The sequence below is a fragment of the Parasteatoda tepidariorum genome, chromosome 3 (genome assembly GCF_043381705.1).
Source record: "Parasteatoda tepidariorum isolate YZ-2023 chromosome 3, CAS_Ptep_4.0, whole genome shotgun sequence".
NCBI lineage: Eukaryota > Metazoa > Arthropoda > Arachnida > Araneae > Theridiidae > Parasteatoda > Parasteatoda tepidariorum.
The window spans coordinates 92,368,680-92,389,486 of NC_092206.1; the positions used below are offsets into that span (position 1 = coordinate 92,368,680).

General features: G+C 28.6%; 2 protein-coding genes across 3 annotated transcripts in view; one reads left to right on the forward strand and one right to left on the reverse strand.

Moving 5' to 3' along the window:
- Positions 1 to 3,046, reverse strand: part of LOC107442691 (cyclin-dependent kinase 11B) — a 29,213-nt gene extending 26,167 nt beyond the window's left edge. The window contains exons 1-2 of the mRNA XM_021147368.3: positions 2,888 to 3,046; positions 397 to 512 (exon numbers count right to left, since the gene is read on the reverse strand). Of these exons, the coding sequence (XP_021003027.2) occupies positions 397 to 512 (116 nt within the window). The 5' untranslated portion in view covers positions 2,888 to 3,046. The remainder of the gene's footprint in view (positions 1 to 396; positions 513 to 2,887) is intronic.
- Positions 3,047 to 3,140: 94 nt separating this feature from the next.
- On the forward strand, positions 3,141 to 14,534 carry LOC107442692 (polyprenol dehydrogenase). 2 transcript variants are annotated; one of them, XM_016056319.4, is made up of 7 exons: positions 3,141 to 3,435; positions 6,592 to 6,699; positions 6,966 to 7,037; positions 8,254 to 8,355; positions 9,544 to 9,751; positions 11,677 to 11,869; positions 12,700 to 14,534. In XM_016056319.4, the coding sequence occupies exons 1-7, from the start codon at positions 3,318 to 3,320 to the stop codon at positions 12,910 to 12,912; spliced, it is 1,014 nt and encodes a 337-aa protein (XP_015911805.1). In that variant the 5' UTR covers positions 3,141 to 3,317; the 3' UTR covers positions 12,913 to 14,534. The 2 variants fall into 2 exon arrangements, with proteins under 2 accessions (XP_015911805.1, XP_015911806.1); XM_016056320.4 differs by lacking the exon at positions 8,254 to 8,355 and having other exon boundaries at positions 3,182 to 3,435.
- Positions 14,535 to 20,807: the final 6,273 nt, after the last annotated feature.

The window sequence follows — 20,807 nt, forward strand, 5'->3', positions numbered from 1 at the left end:
AAGGTCGCAATAGGTCCTCAGTTTGACTCCTACTGATGACCAAATATCTCTCACTCACTTCCTCCTTGTTGTTATTAGTACAGAAAATACTAAACTCAATGGCGCAACAGCTCATAGAGGACTAAGGTTTACTGAGCCCATCCCAGTTTTCTTGACCTTGGGCTTTTGGGTGCAGGAGCAGATGTACCAGTTGTGAGGTTAGCCAAAAGTGTAAGCATTAGCGTTTAGTTCCCAAGTCGGTCCTATTCATAAATTCACAAAAGAGAAAAAACAGCTAGGAGCCCTAAATACAGGAAATAAACTTACAATAGTTCTAAAACGAAAAAAAAAAAACCTTAAAACTTTTTATGGTTGATGAAATAAACAAAAATTGTAATATTGGACTGAATATTATACCTATCATCGTCAGTCTGATTAGGCTCATACTTAGGTGAATCATCATCTATTTCTCCTTCTTCAGATTCTGACGTTCTTCCATTCAAAGAAGTTTTTAAATTGTCACGGTGCGCCATCTAAAAAAATTCAATAATTAAAAAATAATGACAAAATATTTGAATTTTGAAAATTATAATTACTCAAAATTTCCTCAGTGAAAGGAAACACTATATAATTCACTCAAAATTTTTATTTTATAAAAAGGAAACAAAATTTTTGCAAATAATTTTATTAACCAGAAACTTTGTTTAACTATCATTACAATTCAGCAGTGAGCAATACATATTTGCTACTTTTTTAGAAATATTAATTTGGAAAAAAATTTGACCAATAACATACAAAATCAAGATTGATTCTAGACAGGACTTGCGTGGCACAATACCCCACCTGCGCTACTGTACACAAAAAACTTAACCCCACATCCACTTTGAACCAAATTATGTATCACAATACATTAAAAAAAAACTTTATTTGCATTGATTCCAACGTAAATTCATTAGGATTTTAAATTTCGACATTCACATATGGTTTTTGAATCCTAATGGTACAATATTATTCTGACAAACAAATCTTGATTTTTGCTGTCACATGTGGTGGGTCCTCGATTTGCAACACTATTATTGTAATTATTATTTTACAATTTTATTTCAATTTATTGATTTACAATTTTATTTTGCAGGATGTATATCTCCAATCATTCTTTTGGCAATAATTTACTGCTTTACCCACCAATCATAAATGCACTTTTTTTGGTAGATAGCTATCATTTTAAAGAACATTCTGTAGAATTCCAAGCGTAACAGAGGGGAAATCACACAGGTATTTTATCCTAAAAAATGTATTAAATATGTGAACGTATATGTGAATATACGTCCACGTATATGTGAAAACCAAAAACTTCGCAATAATATGCTACTTTAAGGTGCAATGTTTAATCCCACATTTTTTACAGGGACTGTGTTTTCCGCTATATTCTGAAATTTGGAACATCCTAAACATTATTTCTAATTTTTTTTTAATTATCACATTTCAAGGTAAAATAAATGATTATATATAAGACTTTTTAAAATGCTTACACATTTTTATTAACTTCAAAAAATGCAATGTAACAAAGGGGACATTTAACAAATTTGACATATAGTTACAGGGGAAATATCCTGCCATTTAATTAAACATTGCACCAAAAAGTAGCATATTATTGCACATTTTTTTGTTTTCACACATATTTAATAAATTTTTTATGATAAAATACCTGTGTGATTTCCCCTCTGTTACACTTGGAATTCAACTTTTAACATAGGTTTTCAAATTTCAATATTTTTTAATAAGAAGTCATTACTGCATATTTCAGAGTTAATTGTGACACGAAGTGAAAAGCCCAGAAAATTTTCTGTGTGAAAAATCAATATCAAGATATCAATTTATATACTATTCATGTTTCATTGTAACATGATTTTTTTCAACTAATTACTACTAACTAATTCAACTAATTAAATTTTACAGCTAAATTACCTACTAGTGAAGAATATCACACCTTCAAGAAAAAAAATTACTTCTTACTAGAATCGCGTAAACACAAATCAGGATGCATAGTTTTTAGAACGTGCAAATAAGAATCGCAATGTGTAGATTTCAAATCACGTAAAACTACCAAAATCGATGTTTGATATTATAACTGCGTGAATTAAATGGTGATGTTGGATTTAAAACTTGTGTGTATAAGAAATCGTCCCTGGGGCAGAATCGCAACGGCACAGCGACATTGTCGCAGAATGTTAGAGATCTTGAAGAAAGATTTTTTGTTTATAAGGAACTTTTCTTAGTTTTCTCATAAATTTTTCTCAAAGATTCTAGGTAATATTTCAATCATACCTTAAGATAATCCTTTTTTGACGCTCTCAATTAACCCAGATAGTATCGTAAATCGATGTAATGTTTCGATTGAAGTTTCGGCAGTTATTGATATTGATTTTCACGTGGTTTTTAAATATCTCGATATATTTCAAACAATATGAAAAATTCGAATCGTGCATTTGAGCACATACTTTTTAAGGCAGTAATACTATCGAATTTTTAGCAGTTATTGCTGCTGATTTTCTCTGTAGATTTTAAATCCGATGTTTTATAAACGATATTCCTTATTATAACCTAATCTCGAAAGGAAAAACGGATTTGAGGGGGAAGCATAAACAGGTACCAACACTGAAATATTTCGCACCTATAACATAACACAATCATCTGATAGAATCATCACGTAATTAATCAATAACTATTGTAAACTGCTTATATTTTCGAGACAAATTTTCAGAGCTGTCAAGTTACTATTATGGATACATATGAAGTAAAGGATTTAAAGGTAAATCGACTCAAACATACTTCCTTCATGCTCTTACCATTTTTACATTATTTTTCTTTCAAACACAAAAGTAAAGGAACAAATAAAGAGACTCACCTTTCAATGTAACAAACAAGTTTTATAACAAAAGATAATAATCATACAAACAGAAAATTGAATTAAAGTTTTTTTTAACAAGAATATTAACGCTTTTCTTACACGTCAAAAACTTTAGAAATTTGTAAACAAAGAAATGGCTGTACGGTAAGTATGAACAATTCCAAAAGCTAAATACTTGATATACACCTGCTTGTAGCTTTCATAGCAGATATTTGATCCACATTGATGATTGATGTATATTGTATCACAAGAGACAAAAACAAACAAAAGTTGAAGCGACAGTCGAAGTTTATGATTAATCAAAACATCAATGACAGCGGTTTGCCATGTAAACAATCCAATTTTAAATTTTTGTTGTCACGTCATATAACATTTTAAGCTTGTAGTGTTTTTGTATGGAAAATTTTGTGGGAAGAATAATTTTTTCATGATGCGTAGTAGATGTTCAATCGGGGAAATATTTTATCTTTATTTATTTTCAATGTATTGCTTGTTCCTGGAACTTCTTGGAAAGTTTTGGTTTAAATCTGGATTGACCGGAAAAGGTAAATATATCTTCAAATTAAACCCTCTCCCCTATTAATACGATTAACAAATAATGTAATATAGTTAAATTTTATTAGTGTTATATAATTTTACTCTTCCTGATTTTTGTTTGTTTTGACCTTTCATTCATTATACCTCAGTAATTACTTTAAAAATAAGTTTATTAAGGAAGATTTCAGTACCTATGCCCGAAAAATCGCCAAGTCTTGGCAACTTCCAGGCAGCGGCCTGAGAGAAACTAAAAAAACATCACAGAAAGGGACAAGCTCGAAAGGTATAACTCGTAGCCCCCCCCCCCCTGGGCAAACATATTTTTATGAGAAAAATTTTCAATTTATTTGGCACTTAGAAATTTGTGGTTGGAGCGACAGACCAGGATAGGAGAATTTCCCCCGACTTGGGGCCTTGGTGATTGTAGTTGGCATGGCAGATCACGAAATTATGATTACGGGATCTGTCATGTCAACTATAGTTTCCAAAAGTAGTTTAAACTTGCAACTAACAAAATATGTATGCAAAAAAAAAAAAAATACAAGATGAGGTATATCCCATGTGTGGCTACGAGTTGGCTCTTTCTGTAATTATTTTTCGCGGGACCACTGTCCGGAAGTAGCTGAGACTAGGCGATTATTTTTGCTCGGATCATGATATAGAAATCTTTCTTAATTGAATACGGGAATTTTGTCGTGTCTCAGTATTTTTTTCCACCATAATTACTGTGATACAGTTGAAAAAAAATTGTCAAAGCACTTTATAATACTTGCTGTGCCGATTCAGTTTTTTAATGAATCATATCCCTTAATTTTAATTTCTTGGACTTGGCTTTCTTGGAAACTTAGAATATTATTTTGTTTTAAATGTTAGGGAAAACTCAAATCTATTTCATGGTGCATAGCATTTTTAAAAAGTGCTTAAAAGGTGCTTATTTTTGTTTTTCAAAAGCCCTTAAAGGTACTTTTTTGTATCTGATTCTGATGTTTTTAAAAAGTGCTTAATTTTTCCTTTTCGAAAACAATATTTTTTCTTTACAATGTCGATTTTCGCCACCTATTATGCAAAAGTGTGGTTTTCACAATTCATTCAAACGCAATGCATTTCCGTGTACCGTCAGTCCGTAGCGCATGGAAGCTCCAATCATTTTACATGTTTGACGAAATACTTGCGGGTCCGCATGTGCCTATACTGAGATAGGTTCGATGAGATTGTTGCACTCTCATGTGCAACTCTGCTGCATTTTGCACGAAATTCGCAATTTCAGGCTTCACTCCCTCCCCTCTAAAATCGAACCGAAAAATCTCTTGATCTTGTTATGGTGGCTAATATAAACAAGAAAAGAGTTCTTTGTGTGAAACTAGTTATTTTATCCTGATCATGTAAATTCTTTGAAAATTATTTTACATTTTGTTATTGTATATAGTGCTTAAAAATATTTTTTGAGTGCTTAAAAAGTGCTTATTTTTTGTTGAAAAATTTGGCTACTGTATTTAATTCTAGGGGCAAACCTAAAAATTTAAATTTGTTGCACTGTTATGAAAAGTTCAAAGAGATTCAATTAAATGGATTAAATTTAAACGTTGGAAAAAAGGTTCCACATTCCAATGGGTACTTTACAAGCAATTTCTTTATTGCTTTATTAAATGTAGTAAAGCTATTTAATTTTTNAGTGTATCCCGTAATATATACAGGGTGCGTGGCATTTTTAAATAGTGCTTAAAGGTGCTTATTTTCGTTTTTCAAAAGCCCTTAAGGGTACTTTTAGTATCTGATGTTTTTAAAAATTGCTTAATTTTTCCTTTTTGAAATCGTTTTTCAAAAGCCCTTAAGGGTACTTTTAGTATCTGATGTTTTTAAAAATTGCTTAATTTTTCCTTTTCGAAATCGATATTTTTTCTTTACAATGTAGATTTTCGCCACCTATTATGCAAAAGCGTGGTTTTCACAATTCATTCAAACGCAATGCATTTCCGCCTATTGTTAGTCCGTAGTGCATGGAAGCTCCAATCATTTTACATGTTTGACGAAATACTTATGGATCCGCATGTGCCTATACTGAGCTAGGTTCGATGAGATTGTTGCACTCTCATGTGCAACTCTGCTGCATTTTGCACAAAATTCGCAATTTCAGGCTTCATTCCCCCCTCCCCCCTCTAAAATCAAACCGAAAAATCTCTTGATCTTGTTATGGTGGCTAATATAATCAAGAAAAGAGTTCTTTGACTGAAACTAGTTATTTTATCCTGATCATGTAAATTCTTTGAAAATTATTTTACATTTTGTCATTGTATAGTGCTTAAAAATATTTTTTGAGTGCTTAAAAAGTATTTAAAAAGGGCTTATTTTTTGTTGAAAAATTTGGCTACTGTATTCAATTCTAGGGGTAAACTTAAAAATTTAAATTTGTTGCACTGTTATGAAAAGTTCAAAGAGATTCAATTAAATGGATTAAATTTAAACGTTGGAAAAAAGGTTCCACATTCCAATGGGTACTTTACAAGCAATTTCTTTATTGCTTTATTAAATGTAGTAAAGCTATTTAATTTTTAAAGATCAGTGTTTTAAATTGCAGGACATAGATAAAGTTCAATTAAGATTTCTTGTATTTAGAACTAATTTTTATTAAATGTTGATCTTACTGAAAATGTTTTTAGATTAAATAATCCGATCATTATATTATTGGATTTTTTTTCATCCCTAATCATTCATCTCACCCTTTTTAATCATTCATCTTACTTTCCTTTCCAAAATTCAGTAACACTTAATAAACTATAAAAGTGAGAGAGATAGAAAGATAAACGTCCAAGTACCTTTGTAGATGATTAGAGGAATTTATGAATAGTGTATCCTTCATGCATATTTATCAATCTAGGGTTAAATAATTTAAATGAAATAACAACTTTTTTCTAATCAGTTAAGGGAAAAAATACTAAATATTTGATGAAAAATATCTTTTTGTAAACCGAAACTGATTTATATAAAAGGATTAAGGAAAAATCTATTTGGATGATATTGATTATAAAATCATCATTTAACAAATGTTGCAGCAAGAAATATAAGTTTTTCTTTCTGTCCGAGTTACTAAATTTCGTGATCTTAAAAAAAATTAACTTTAGGAAATGTATTTTATTTGTTATAAAAATGTATTTTATTTATTTTAGTGTTTATGAGATGTGAGGGTCGTACTGCTGTTGTAACTGGTGGAACAAATGGAATAGGCTATGAAACTGTTAAAAAATTACTTGGATTTGGCATGAATGTCATTATTGGTCAGTATATTGATTTTTAAAGTTTTTGTATATTTTATATGAATTGTCTATTTCAAACTAATTCAGGATTAATTTCGAACTTATTTAATGATAAGATGTAGACTAACGTTATATAAATGTTAAAGGGACTTGATTTTATGTAAATATTATTTAATAATGTAATAGTACTTCATTACACATTCTTATACTATTTCCTTGATTTTTATTTATTTTAACAATTTAGTCAATATTTCAGTTTTATCATTATTTTTGTCTGTCTATTTTAGCTTCAAATACATCAGCTGCTGACAGTGAATGTTGCTTACAAATATTGAGAAGTCTTTTTCCTAAAAGCAAAGGTAAATCATTTAATAAATATTGTCAAGAAACAGAAGCGGTAAGATATTAACTGATTGAAAATTTCATTCACTTCAAAAATATACAAATATGAAAGAACAGTCAACATGTTTCAAGCACTTCAAAAATGGGTGCCCATTTTCAAGACTTGCCAGGCGTAAATATAAATAATCAAAAAATGATTTATGTTGTCAATCCCAGGAAAGTCTTTTTCTTTTTAATACCGCGAGATGGTGTTCGTTTTAATTTTGTATGCATTTGTCTGCTTAATGCCGATAAACTTTTTCTTTCTGTCTGAATCTCGATCTCCACAGACCACAGTAGGTTTTGAGAATTACGATGCAGTAAAAGTAAAAAGTTTCACTCAATTTCGCCTTGATTTACATTGTTTAGATTCAAAGATGAATAGGAATCTGTCATGTATTTCACTGTTTAACAGCGAGAACTACATACTTGGGACTAAAAATCTAAATAAGAATAGCTGTTAATTTATTAAATTCGTTATATCTATATATGTATCCTGGCTCTCCTGGTCAATTAGTTCTCAAGTTATAGCTATTTAAAAGTTTTTAAAAAAATTTCAAAACTTTCAAATAAATAGCTAAAAATATCTGGAACTTGGTATTTTCTTATAGTCCAAGCAGGTTTAATAAATTGGCCGAAAATAATTGGATTGAGACAGTTTACTTAGTAAGTGAATTTCTTAAGCTTTTTTTTTCTTAGTATTTGTTTATAAAAATACAATATTTTAGACATTTTTTACATTGTTACATGTAAAAAATACCTCCTGAAAAAATAATGTGAACTTATAGAAATTACGTGGGTACCACTTTTCTGTCCTGAGGACTAAAAAGTGGTAAAAAGAAAAGAAAAAAAGACTTAAAAATATTTTCCAAGACTGAAAATTCTTGGGAAAAAAATAAGCTAAGAGTAGACTAAATTTCATCAATTAATATAAAAAAAATTAATTAATGAAATAGGAAAAAAAAACATTTTTTAGAAAAAATAATTAAATCATTGATTTAATATGTGAGTTATTATTTTGCCGAGGTATATTTTGGAGGCCATGAACTATAATTTTTTTATAATTCTGGTAAACAACCCTGGATGTTGTTAATTGGTCAAAAGAATAGTTTCAGTCTCGAAATTGTATTTAGAGTGGAACTCATGAAATTATAAAGGTTAGTTTTGCATTATAACAAACTTTTTTTTTTCCAGTTGAAATTTGGTATGTTGATCTCTCATCAATGAGTTCTGTGAAAGCTTTTGCTGACAAATATTTATTGTCTGGATTGCCTCTCCATATTCTGATTAATAACGGTAATTGTAACCTTCAGGGTTTTGAACCATTTTTTACTTAAGAGAATTTAGAGGGTGCACTTTCAATTTTGTTTAAAATATTATAAAAGGTTTATTTTATGTAATTAAATTTCCAAAATTTTCTTAATTTTTTAATAATTACTTAGTTATGTGCTATATTATTTTGTATATTCTTTTTTTTTTAAAATCAATCATTAAATTTTTATTTTTCTTGGGACTATCCGTGGAATGTCCAAATACTTCTGCAAGAAATTGCTGTTTTTTGTTTAAATTACAAAATGTTGTAAGGTCATCCTGTTTGACTACCTCTTTTAGTGGTTTATGATACATCACAGCTTGTATAATTTTATTTAGTTATTTTTAAGAATTTTTCCTGCCTAAATTTAAAAGTGTCCTATTCTAGAAATTAAAAAAATGTAAGATTTAAATTTATTTTTATTGCTTATATCGTGTAATGTTTTGAGATCATATTGTTTGGCTACCTCTTTTGAGAGCTCGTGGTAATTCACATTTTAGTAATTTTGTTTCAACAAATAATTTTGCTATGAAATATTTTGATTTTCTTCTCACAAAAATGAAACGAAATACGTATCTTGATTAGCTACTTCTTTCATTAGTTTGGGGTAACTAACATTGTAATTTTACTTTTATCACTATCATTTTGTTTACTGTCATAAAAATTTACCTTTTGCAAAAATTATTAGTATTAAATGCTTATTTCAGATTATTATTTTTATTGTCTTTATCTCATAATCCTATAAAATTATCTTGTTTGGCTATGTCTTTTGGTGGCTAGTTTTTCATCCCATTTTTTGATTTTATTTTAAGAATTAAGTTTGTTGTCATATAAATTTTCTTGTGGCAAAAATTACTTGTGGGATTACAATTATATAGGATTTTAATTTTTATTGTCTAAATCTCATAATAATATGAGTTATGTTAATTTCTATTTGCTGTATTTTTTTTTCTATAATAAAATATGGTTATCTTCAAAATGATCTTGCTACAAAAATTAAAAATCACAGTCCAAAAATAAAAAGTTTTAATGTTTAATTTTTAAATTTATTTTTTGATTAAAAATTAATATACAATCAGTTTATATTTTATTATTTTTTGTCATAATATTCATTATTTATTTCATACTCTTTTACCAGAAACTTAATATTGTTTTTAAAATTTTTCTTGCAGCTGGTATTATGTTTGCACCTCGTAAAATTACAGATGAAGGTTTTGAATCTCATTTAGCCATAAACTATTATTCTCATGCTTTGCTTACGAAGCTTCTTCTTCCTCGACTTAAAGAATCTGCCAGCCCAAGTTGTAAAACTAGAGTTATTAATGTTTCCTCTTGCCTTCATTACATATCAGAAATTGATTTCTCTGATATAAACAGTATGTAAGTTAAATAAGCATAATATATCATAATTACCATAATATACCTTAGTAAACTTTATTATACATATATAACTTTCAATGCTTTACTTACAAAACTTCCTTTACCTCAGCTTAAAGAATCTGCCAATCCAAATTTTATTAGTTTTTGAATTTAAAACTCCCTTCTTCTAAATTTTTTTGCTTTGGTGATGCTTTACACTTTTGATTAAAAATCTTTCATCATTTTAATATACTTAAGTATAAAAAAGCCAAGTGTTTTATGAATAATAAATTAACTTTCATTTGTGTAAGACTTACACTATACTTTTTGTAAATAGAATAGGTGTCTCAAGGCACTCTCACTACAATTTTACCCTCTCCCTTACCATAGTTTCGGAAAATGTTGCTTTTTCTCCACACCAGGTGATTGCGTTTTAGGTCTAAAAATTCAAAACAGGGCATGTGATTTTCCCCCAGAATTACGCGTACCTCATGACCATTAATTTCGGGAATTTCCCCAAATCAAAATTTCGGTATTTTGAATGTTTGCCACTGTGCCAAAAGCTGCTAATATCTCAATTTGTATTCACGCGTTTTTAAAATCCAGTATTGCGATACGTATTCGCACGAATGTTATATATAAAAAAATCGGTTTTAGTATGTGATTTAAAAACTAAGCATTTCGCTTCATATTCACTCGATTTAAAAATTATGCATTGTGATTCGTATTTAGGCGATTTAAAATTTTACATCGCAATTTGTACTTTCGCGTTTTTAAAATCCAATAATTCACTCAATCTAAAAAATTATGTATTGTGATTCGTATTTTGGCTATTTAAAATTTAACATTGCCATTTGCATTTTAGCGTTTCGTTTTTATAATCCAATATCGCGATACATATTCACGTGATTTTAAAATCCTACATTGTTGATCCTGATTTGTATTTGTGCGATTTAAAAATCCAATATAGCAATTCTAGTAAGAAGTAAGTTTTCTCTCAAATAAGTTACTCGAAAGATGTGATATTCTTCATTAGTAGGTAATTTAATTATAAATGTTAGTTCGAAAAAGTGTGTTAAATATGAAACATGTTTGGAGTATAAATTGATATCTCAATTTTTTTTGCGCATAAAGTTTTCAGGGTTTTATGCACTTTGTCACAATTATAATTGCAGTATATTTTAGTTAGAAATTGGAGCACACTGGCATGGGGTAAAAGTAAAATGCCTTAACCCACTGGCAGTTTAGCAAATGGGCAAAATTGAGGGAACATTTCTCACAATACACTGTTACCCTATCTAATTACACAGACAAAACGGGTTTTGCTATGCAAAGAAGATTGCAGGTTAAAATGCGACTTTTTACGTGCAGAACTGTGAGTAGGTTAAAATAGGCTTGTCAGTATTGGCAAGTGACGTAAGATGACAAAAATTACATATGCCTATGCATTTTTGCTGCTTAAAGGGATGAAGCTAAATAAAAGGCAAAAATAAGATAATGTACTCAAGTATTTTATTGCAAATTACCTACTTTGGTTAAAAAAGCCCCAGTAAACATACATATATTTTGGCAGCACACCCCCACTTTCCTTATTGGTTTAGTTTCTTTTTTCCTTTCCAAGAAGGTAACAGGCCCATTATTTCATTATTGAAATTTATTGACTTTGTCACCTTTGTCTGTCCATCCAGAATATTGCTCTTTTGTCATATGAAATACATAATATTTCTTGAACAAATTATAAATAAGGAAACCAAATTTATAATATTTTTAAATTCCAACAGTTATTTAAATTTATGCTGTTAAAAAGTTTATAATATTTAAAAAAATTTTTATATAAATATTTAATTTAATGAACTTTATTTTCACTTTAAAATAAAGTTTATTGTTTAAGGTAAGTTACAATTTGAGAATCAAGTAAGTCTTTTTTTTTCCTTCTAAATTTATAGATCTTCATATTGCCCCCACCATGCCTACATGCAATCAAAGGTGTGTCTGATGTTGTTTACTTTAGCACTGAATGGTTACCTTAAGAACAGTCGAATTCCAGTGCTGGTTAACTGCATTCACCCTGGGATAGTTTACACCGACTTGTACAAGCATGTTTGGTGGCCTAAATTTGTAGGACCATTTTTATTCCAGGTAGTTCTGCTTTAACTTATTTTCATTTTGTTTGTATTTCAAAAATTCTTTTTAAACAAATAAACTTGCACTTCAAATTGTTACTTTAGTATCTGAATATTTCTTCTGTAATTTGTAAAATTTTGACAGCATTTTTGTTCTTTCCTTGGTTAAATATTAGCTTGCGACCCCCAATGTGTATGCATTACTGTTTTTATTTTTAATTAGAACTCTAAAAATATATATTAAGGGAAATCTTTATGGAACACCTTGTATGTTAGTAAGTTGGAATCATAGGAAATTATGAGCATAATTTTTTCAATTCAGTTAGTTGCACTCTGCCTAAAAAAATTGGCCACCCCTGGAATGAGTATACTTATATTGCCATGGATGAATTTTTCCTGCTTTTTTAAACTTTAAGAAGAAAAAAAAATCAATGTGATTGAAATTTACATTCGTACGATTTAAAATTAATCATCCAATCTGTAATTCATGCAATTTACAATTTTTACACTTGTGATTCTTATTCACTCTTTAAGATTTGTATTCAAATAATTTAACAGAATCCAGCATCAATATTTTATTATTAAAACATTGAAAATATTCACCTACATTCACTTTTTTCCTTGCTGAAATTTTTAATATTTTTTTCCTTTATTTAAAAATGTTTCTCACTTATAAAATTTAAAGATAAATTTCCAGTTTTTTTTCTCCATTTTTTAACAGACTTATCCCTCATTTCTTGAATCTTCATTTCACTTTTTTCTCGTAGCACTCTGATATTTTTTAAAATTTGCATTACTTTTTGTTCTCAAAAAATTACTATTCTCATTTTGCTGTTCTAATTATAGAAGCCTATCAAAGGTGCTGAAGTGACAGTCTATGCCGCCTTGTCTGCAGCTCTAGAAGCAGAAGGTGGTAAATACATCGAAGATTGCAGAGAAATGAAGCCTAGTCAATATTCTAGAGATCCACTACTGCAAACAAGATTGTGGAATGACACTTGGAAAACACTGCATCCTTGGCTGGATGAGGTCGATGATGTTGATTTGTCCAAAGAATAATAGTGCAATAAATTATTTTTTGGGACATTTTCTACTTGCAACATTCCAGCTGAAGTTTGTTATTCTTCAAAACATCGATGAGAAGTCTTAAACTTATGGTCCATTTTATATTTTTAATTTACTCAATTTTGCTTTTATGTTACCTTTTCTATATTTTTATTTTATAATGGCACTTATTTCAGTAAGATTTTGTATTATTTTCTGCCTTTTTTGAAATTAAATGTTATTTATATCAGATTCTTAAAATTTTATCTTATTCAATTGAAAATTAAAATACTTAGTTCATAGCTCCCAACTCTACTGGATTTTGCCAGTTTCTCCTGGACTACTGGTTTAATTTTAATTCTCCTGGTTTTTGTACATTTTAGAAAATTCCCTAAAATGGAGTAAGTTTCCTAAAAAAAAATCCCTATTGAAATAGAATTTTTGTGCAGATTATTGCTTGCTTGCTAGATTATTTAAATAAGTATTACTGATACATAAAGAATCGAACCTCATTTATAGAAATCAGTTCAAAACTTTTTTGTTCTAAAATGTTCAGTTTATTTTTGTTCGGAACTCCCTTTTTAAATTAATTAAAAAAGTCTTTTTACTATCTTTGATGAGTTAAATGCCTATTAATATTCAAAATTAACTGGAAAATATTACAGTTTCTCTATTTTGATGACTATAAAAATTCCTACAATTCCCCATGTCTAAAATATTTAGTACATTATGCAACAATTATCACAAAATTTATGTTATTTCGTAAAATCTACTAGATTTTTTCCTAATCCATGTTGGCAGCTATGTTAGTTAAAACGCACAGTCAAATGTGCCAATTGTTTTACTTGTGATGAAATGTGAAGTTATTTTATTTTTAAAAATCATAAACATTTTAAGTATTTTTATTTTTTCAAAAGGAGTTGCCATCTTAGTCCATTTATAAAAATTAATAAGTGTGAGATTGCTAATTATTTTGAAATGATTAATTTAAAGGCAAAGTTAAGTTTACCAAACTATTTTAACTTGTTGTAAATAACTTGAAGTCACTGACAAAGTTTGTTTCTTAATTATTATTACACTCATCATTAACTTGTCTATGGCGAGTCATACTCTTTGCTTGTTAATATGTTGGTTGCAGTTAATGTGTTAGCAATAAATCTATTTGCAACGTTCCTATTCATTTATATTCTTCAACTTTATTTTAGTGATGGAAAATATGTCCTGTAAGTAATGAGCTGCATATGGCCATGGTTGAGTTTTTTTTTATTTAAAGAATTCCTTGGATAATCTTCTTTGTATAAAGTCTAAATTTAATTCTGCAAATATTATCAAAAACTATGTATGTATTTTTTAAAATTTGTAACAAAGCTGTTAAATGATTAACCTGTTAAAATAGCTTTTTAGTTTAAATCTTAAATGTCAACCCTCTGTTGCTTTAATTTTTATAGTCATAAGACTGTTTTCTTTTTTAAATATATTCTATATCTGTCTGGTGCTATCCATTTATAAACGTCATAGTTTTGGAACTAGATATTTGTCTTGTGTTACCATTTTAAAAATGATGTATAAACTTTGTACCCTTTTTAATGTATGGACTTAATTTTTTAAAAAAGAATAGATTTTTAATTTTTATCATCTTTCTGTTTGTTAATGATTGAGTACAAGAAATTATGTGTCGCAACACACAGTCCTTTGTCCATAAGTAAAACTGTTAAGAATCATTACTTAACTCTGTTCATCTCTTCACTATTGAACGAAATAGTAAAGTTGTTTATGAATTTCAACTCTGGAAAAAAATCAAAACGTTTATGAATCGTCAATTATTACAAATGCTGCACTGTTTGAATTTTAAGTTTATAACATTTTCATGAGTCGATTGCAGTGGCTGTGCTATTGACAGGTACTAAATTAGCACATTGCATCTCTGGTACTAGATCATGTTCAGAAAATTTAAAATCACTTAATACTTCTGGTCTTCTTGCTTAAATTAACTTGTTTTAAACAAAAATTACCACTTTGGACTCTTTAAATTTCAATCATGCATTTGTTTCAAAATGGCTGCTTTACATTCAAAGCTATGTATTATAATGGAAAAAAAATTTAAGTAGTTAGAGCTTCTAAAATATTCTTATAATATAGTTATAATATTAATTTAATTTTGATTAAACATTTATAATAAAGTTTTTTTAGTAATAAATCAAAGTTCTTACAGTGTATTTAGATAAAATTTTTTTTATTTAAATCAAAAAAATCACGAACCCTGTTTTTTTTTTAATTTTGATGCGACTTTTTACAGACTAAAAACTAATTGCTTATTAGAGTAAGTTTTTATATGCAATATAATGTTTTTTTTTTAAAGTTAGTACTTTTATCAATTATTTTGGTTACCAATTATATGTTTAAATTCCTATTCTGAAATCATTTAAAAATATTCAAATGTGCAGACAAATTAATGGAATTGCATGAAGTGGTTTATTATTGCTTAAAATAACCGAATTAACCTTTTTTTCTTAACTTATGATTAAAAACCAGTATTGAAAATGAAAATTTAATAGTTATTTTATGGAAATACTATTTTAGATTCTGATGTAGAAAAAAAAAACTGCAGCATTTATATTTACTCGTTTTTTTTAAACCTAGTTGTTAATTAAGCTGTATTAATGCAATAACAGTGGTCTACTGCATGCTTAAATAAACCAATTCAGTATATTAAAATCTTTTCTTTCTTTTTTTAGATAGAGTTTCTTTCAATAAATTGAAAGTAATGTTATTTGTGATATTTTGAAATCTCTTGGTTGTGAATGATGTTAAAAAAAAGAACTATTTTCATACAATCAATAAATGTTTTATTGAATTTATTATGATTCTTTTCTCTCTCTATATGACTATCTTCTAAACTTTGTTTATGTTTTATTATTTATGACCTTATGCTAAGAACCAAGTTTTTTTTCTGGTCCGAAAATTTCGTTTTGAACAATATTTTTATTTAGACTTTCAGTGTTATATCTTTAAATTATTTTTTTCTAACTTGCTGATGTATAGGATTCCAAAGTGCCTTTTAAGACATAAACAATTTTTCAGACAATATTTAAGAAGTTTTTTCAAAACTCTTTCGCCAAGGAAAATAAAAAAGCTGGAGTTCAAGTGCCTTACACTTGAAGGAAAGCTATAATTTAAAAATTCATATGCCATCTTGTGGTAAAGAATTATCTGGGCTTTAGAATGGACAAATTACTAAAATATTTTATAAGTTATTAAACTTTTTTTAAAATTCGTCAATTTGGCGACATTTTTCCCCCTTGAAGAAAATTATCAAAATCAATGCCTTATTTCCCCTTTTTTGTAAATTTTTATAAGCCCAGATAATGCAGTATTAGAGTAAATCTCTGAATGTTAAAAAATTAGACCTCAAACACTTTCATTTTCTCGAAACTGTGACTTTTCTCCATATTGACGTTTTGCGCCATTTTCAGAATTAACATGGAGAACGCTGGCTAAAGATAGACTAAACTTAACTGAACTGTCTTGAGTAACTGTTGCAAACTCGTATCAGTTATGAAAATAGCGTATTATTCGCCAAAAACAGTCCTAAATATAGACACTACTCTGACAATATTTACTTCTTTTTATTTAATTAAAAATGGTTTGTCGATTTACTAAAACATGAACTTCATGATTACCTATTCACTTTCTATATGGGCTCTACTCTAAAGGTGAGTAGAAAGTTTTTAAATGCGGTCTATTCTGAATTCTATTGCTATTTATGTCATAGGCACACACTATTCACTACTTATGCTCTATACTTTTCTATTTAGATAAAATAAACTCTAGAATAACTTAAATTTTAGAGCACCAGATTATCTTAAACCTTGAAGTAGCAGCTAGTGAAATGGGACTAACCATTAATGCTGACAAAACTAAATATATGGAGATAAACAGATGGCTCACTAAGGCAATGCCCTTGCATGTGAATGATTATGAATTTGAAGCTGTTGATGAATTTAAATATCTTTGGGACTTCTGTAACCTGCAAAAAGAACATAAATACTGAAATCGATAGCTGTTTAGCAATGGCCAACAAGTGCTACTTTGGCTTAAAATGCCAACTAAAAAGTAAATTTCTTAAACAAAAGACAAAAATTAATCTATACAAAGCACTCCTACGGCCTGTGATCCTATATGGTTGTGAGTGCTGGACTCTTAATAAAAAAGAGGAGAACAAATTGCTGATTTTTGAGAGGGGGATACTTATAAGTATTTTTGGTGCAGTCTATGAGAATAACAAATGGCGCACCCTTTACAATCATGGGCTATATTAAAAGTATAAACAACCAGACATAGTTCATGTTATTAAGGCCAATCGTATTCGATGACTGGGACACCTTTATAGATCTGAAGGCCAAAACCCAGCAAAAAAAGTAACTTTTTCTAAACCAGAAGGTACAAAAAAAGGGGTCGTCCACCGACTAGTTGGCTGAACGCAGTTGAAAACGATCTAAAGATAATAGGAATAACTAACTGGAAGGCCAAGGCATAGAATAGATCAAGACGGCAGAAACTTATTGGGACGGCCTTGGCCTGCCATAGGCTGTAGTGCCCAAGAAGAAGAAGATTATCTTAAACAATAAACTCGTTGGAATAACTCCTGTCGCTGCCTTTCTTGCATGATTTGGATAATCCTATTTTTCTTGTTTGTTATTTTCGTAACATATTTCGTAAACACATAAGAAAGTGCTTAAATACTTTGAAAGTTATTTTAAAGATGGATAAATTAGTTTAAAGTACTTACTTTTATTTTATTTATTTTTTTTTTAAATCACAGAACTATACTGTTCTGTTTTGAAATTTTATCAAAACACTAAATTGCTTTCTTCTAAAACTTTTTCGTAGAGTAATATAACATATCTATTGTGGCTATTTGTAAATGATAATCAAGTAACCATCCTGTTTAAACTTTATACTCCTATTTTAATTAGTAAGCATCTTAGATAAAAGTGTTGTTGATGTCAATTGGCATAGTTAATATTACGAATGTTACAAATCGGCTTTATTTTGGTTGGAAATTTTTTTTTTTAAAGATTGTTACATTCGCAATATTTTTTGTCGATTCCTGTCACTAGATGTATAAATATATATTAACAATTTTATTGTTAAATAATTCTAAACTTGTTATAAGTTATTTTTTTTATCTTTTTGTATTAATTGAAGTAAAGAATTAGAAATTGCTCTAAAATTACGTAAAAAAATTTTTTTTTAGATTAATAAAATATTACAATATTTTAACCACAGTTGAGATAACGCAAACAATGTATTAACAGTGTTCACAAACAATGCATATGCGATTCAAATAGATAATAGACACAAATGACAGAAGTTGTTATCAAGATATGGCAGTAGGTCGGCTCTTATCATTGAAGTTCGAGAATAAGCATTAGAAATGACAAATGTATTTCACCCCAGCGTATCTGGGAAATTAATTTTTTCAATTTTTACATTAAAAAATCGTAAGGCTTTTTTAGGTGTTTAACCTAATAATTACATTTTGTCTTATTGCACAAAATCTTAGAAACTACGAAGGCGTGTAGCAAAAATGTACTGAGAGTAAGAGGGAATAAAACATATTGATATTCAATCATTTGTTCGCGAATTATTAACTGTTAAACTTTAGATAAAAAATACCGTTCGGACCGCTCTGCAGGTCGTAGAAATGCAATTACGGAGTTGACATTTGACGTGCTGCAAGGACCCTGTTTGTTTATGAGCTTGACACGGAGTTTTGTTTTTTTTTCACAATTTCAATTTAACCGAAAGTTAATGCAAATTTAATTGATTTGTTTCCTTGGCTATTTTTCCATTGTTGTATGAAAGAATTTTTTTCCTTTGCAAAATCTTTTTCTTTATCAGTAAAAAAAGTGAGAGAGATTCTTAAAATTTTTTTTGAGATTTTTTAAAAATAAAAGAAAAATTTAATAATAAAGTTGAGTAAACCGAAAAATACTTTGGTTTGAACAAAATTAACAAAAAAGTTTTGATCGTCTTATTATGATCACTGGTTATCCATTGATCAAATACTTTTTCTTTCTGGATTGACTCCGTTAAACGTCGCAACATTTCAAATCATGGGTTGCAAAAACTGTCACACTTGATGTTTGTCGTCGGATTGATTCTCATAAATCTGCCTATGCACGTGTTTCAAGACGTCACAAAATACTTTTCTTTCTTCAGAATTCATATTTATATTAAAATCACCTCGAAGCCAATAATTATACGTCAATAATAAAAAGAATATAAAAAATACTTTAAATTATTATTATGTAAATAGATTAAAAATGCCTGCTAGTGAAAATATAAAGAAAAACAACAGCGGTCGCCATAGCAAAGCATGCAATGACGACGCATGCGCACTGTTTACTTTTACTCTTTAACACAGTTGAAAAGTGTGTGGACGCCATTAAACCCAAACCAAGACCCATTTTGCCAATGGGTAGGTAATAAAGAGCGAAAAAAAAAACCCGTTCTCTAATTGCATTGTCATAAATCTCGTCAACGACTAAAATACTTCTCATATATTTCCTCCAATTTGTATTCCTCAAGTTAATTCTTTTTTTTTTAATGGATTCTTTTTCAAATCCAGTAATTGCGTTGCAATGAACATAGTAACAAAATATTCTTACATAAAGCTTCAATAATTATAAATATTTAAAGCAAAATGATCAATGTATATAAACAAATGTTATGCTAAATTACCCATATGAAATTATTCACTGTATAATTTTATTGCTTATAATGACAATAATAATAGAGTGCAACCGGGACATCCAAATAAATTAATCAGTCTACGTTATACCAAGTGATAAATTGTCAAGTCCCCTCTTCTTATTAAGGGGAAAAAGTTTCATGATCACGTTGCGTGGGGGTGGGACCGTTAAAAGTGAATATAAGTTCCCTAAAATCAAAAATACTACTTTTCAGTAACTGAAAATCTTGATGATTTCTTAAATATTAGATCAATTAATTCGTTATAGAATTTAGGTCTCATTGTTAGGAAGAAAATAAAATACATTTCAAAAAAATATCTAATTTTCTAAATAGCCGATATACGAAGTCCGATATACGAGGTTGTGCGACTAAGACGAAGATTCACTATTGAATAAAACTTATTCATATATTTTAATTTTGGATATTCGCGTTTTTATATATAACCGGCGTACCAATGTTCAACTCCGTATCCTTGTAGTTTTGAACCCATTCAGAAGACAAGGGAACTCCTGGATCAAGTATTGGGAGAAATTTGCCTTCGTGTAGGACTTTTTTTTTTTTGTTGATGAAACTAACCCGCATTTGCATTACTTGGAGAGGAAACCACGAAAACTTCCCACGGTTTGCCTGATGACAAGGAGACTCTAACCCAACATCTGCTTACCACACTTAAAATTCATTTTCAGGAAAACGTTGATTTTGATAAAATCTTTTTAGCGAATACATATTTTTAAAAAAAATTTTCATAATAAAACTTTTTGAAACTTTGTTTATAGATTTTATGCTATGTTAACTTTATTTTGAACTTAAAGCTAGGGACTAAGCGTGAATTTATAATTTTCATCATGCTTTAAGTAAGAATGTGTAGAAAATTTTCTTTTAAAAAAATCAATAGATAAAATATATTTCTTTGTAAATTTGAAATTTTTTTAAGATTTTAGTTCAAAACACAGATAACCATATTATTGTACTAGAAAAAAAACTATTTCTCTATTTATGTATAACAATTTGTCGAAGAGTTGTTAGCGTTACAGAAAAAACTGTAGTTTTTATGCTCAAATTTGCCCTCATTTTGAAAAAAAAAATTTTTTTTTAAATTTATGACATATGTATTATATATTGAATAATAATTTTAAGACTGGGTTACAAAA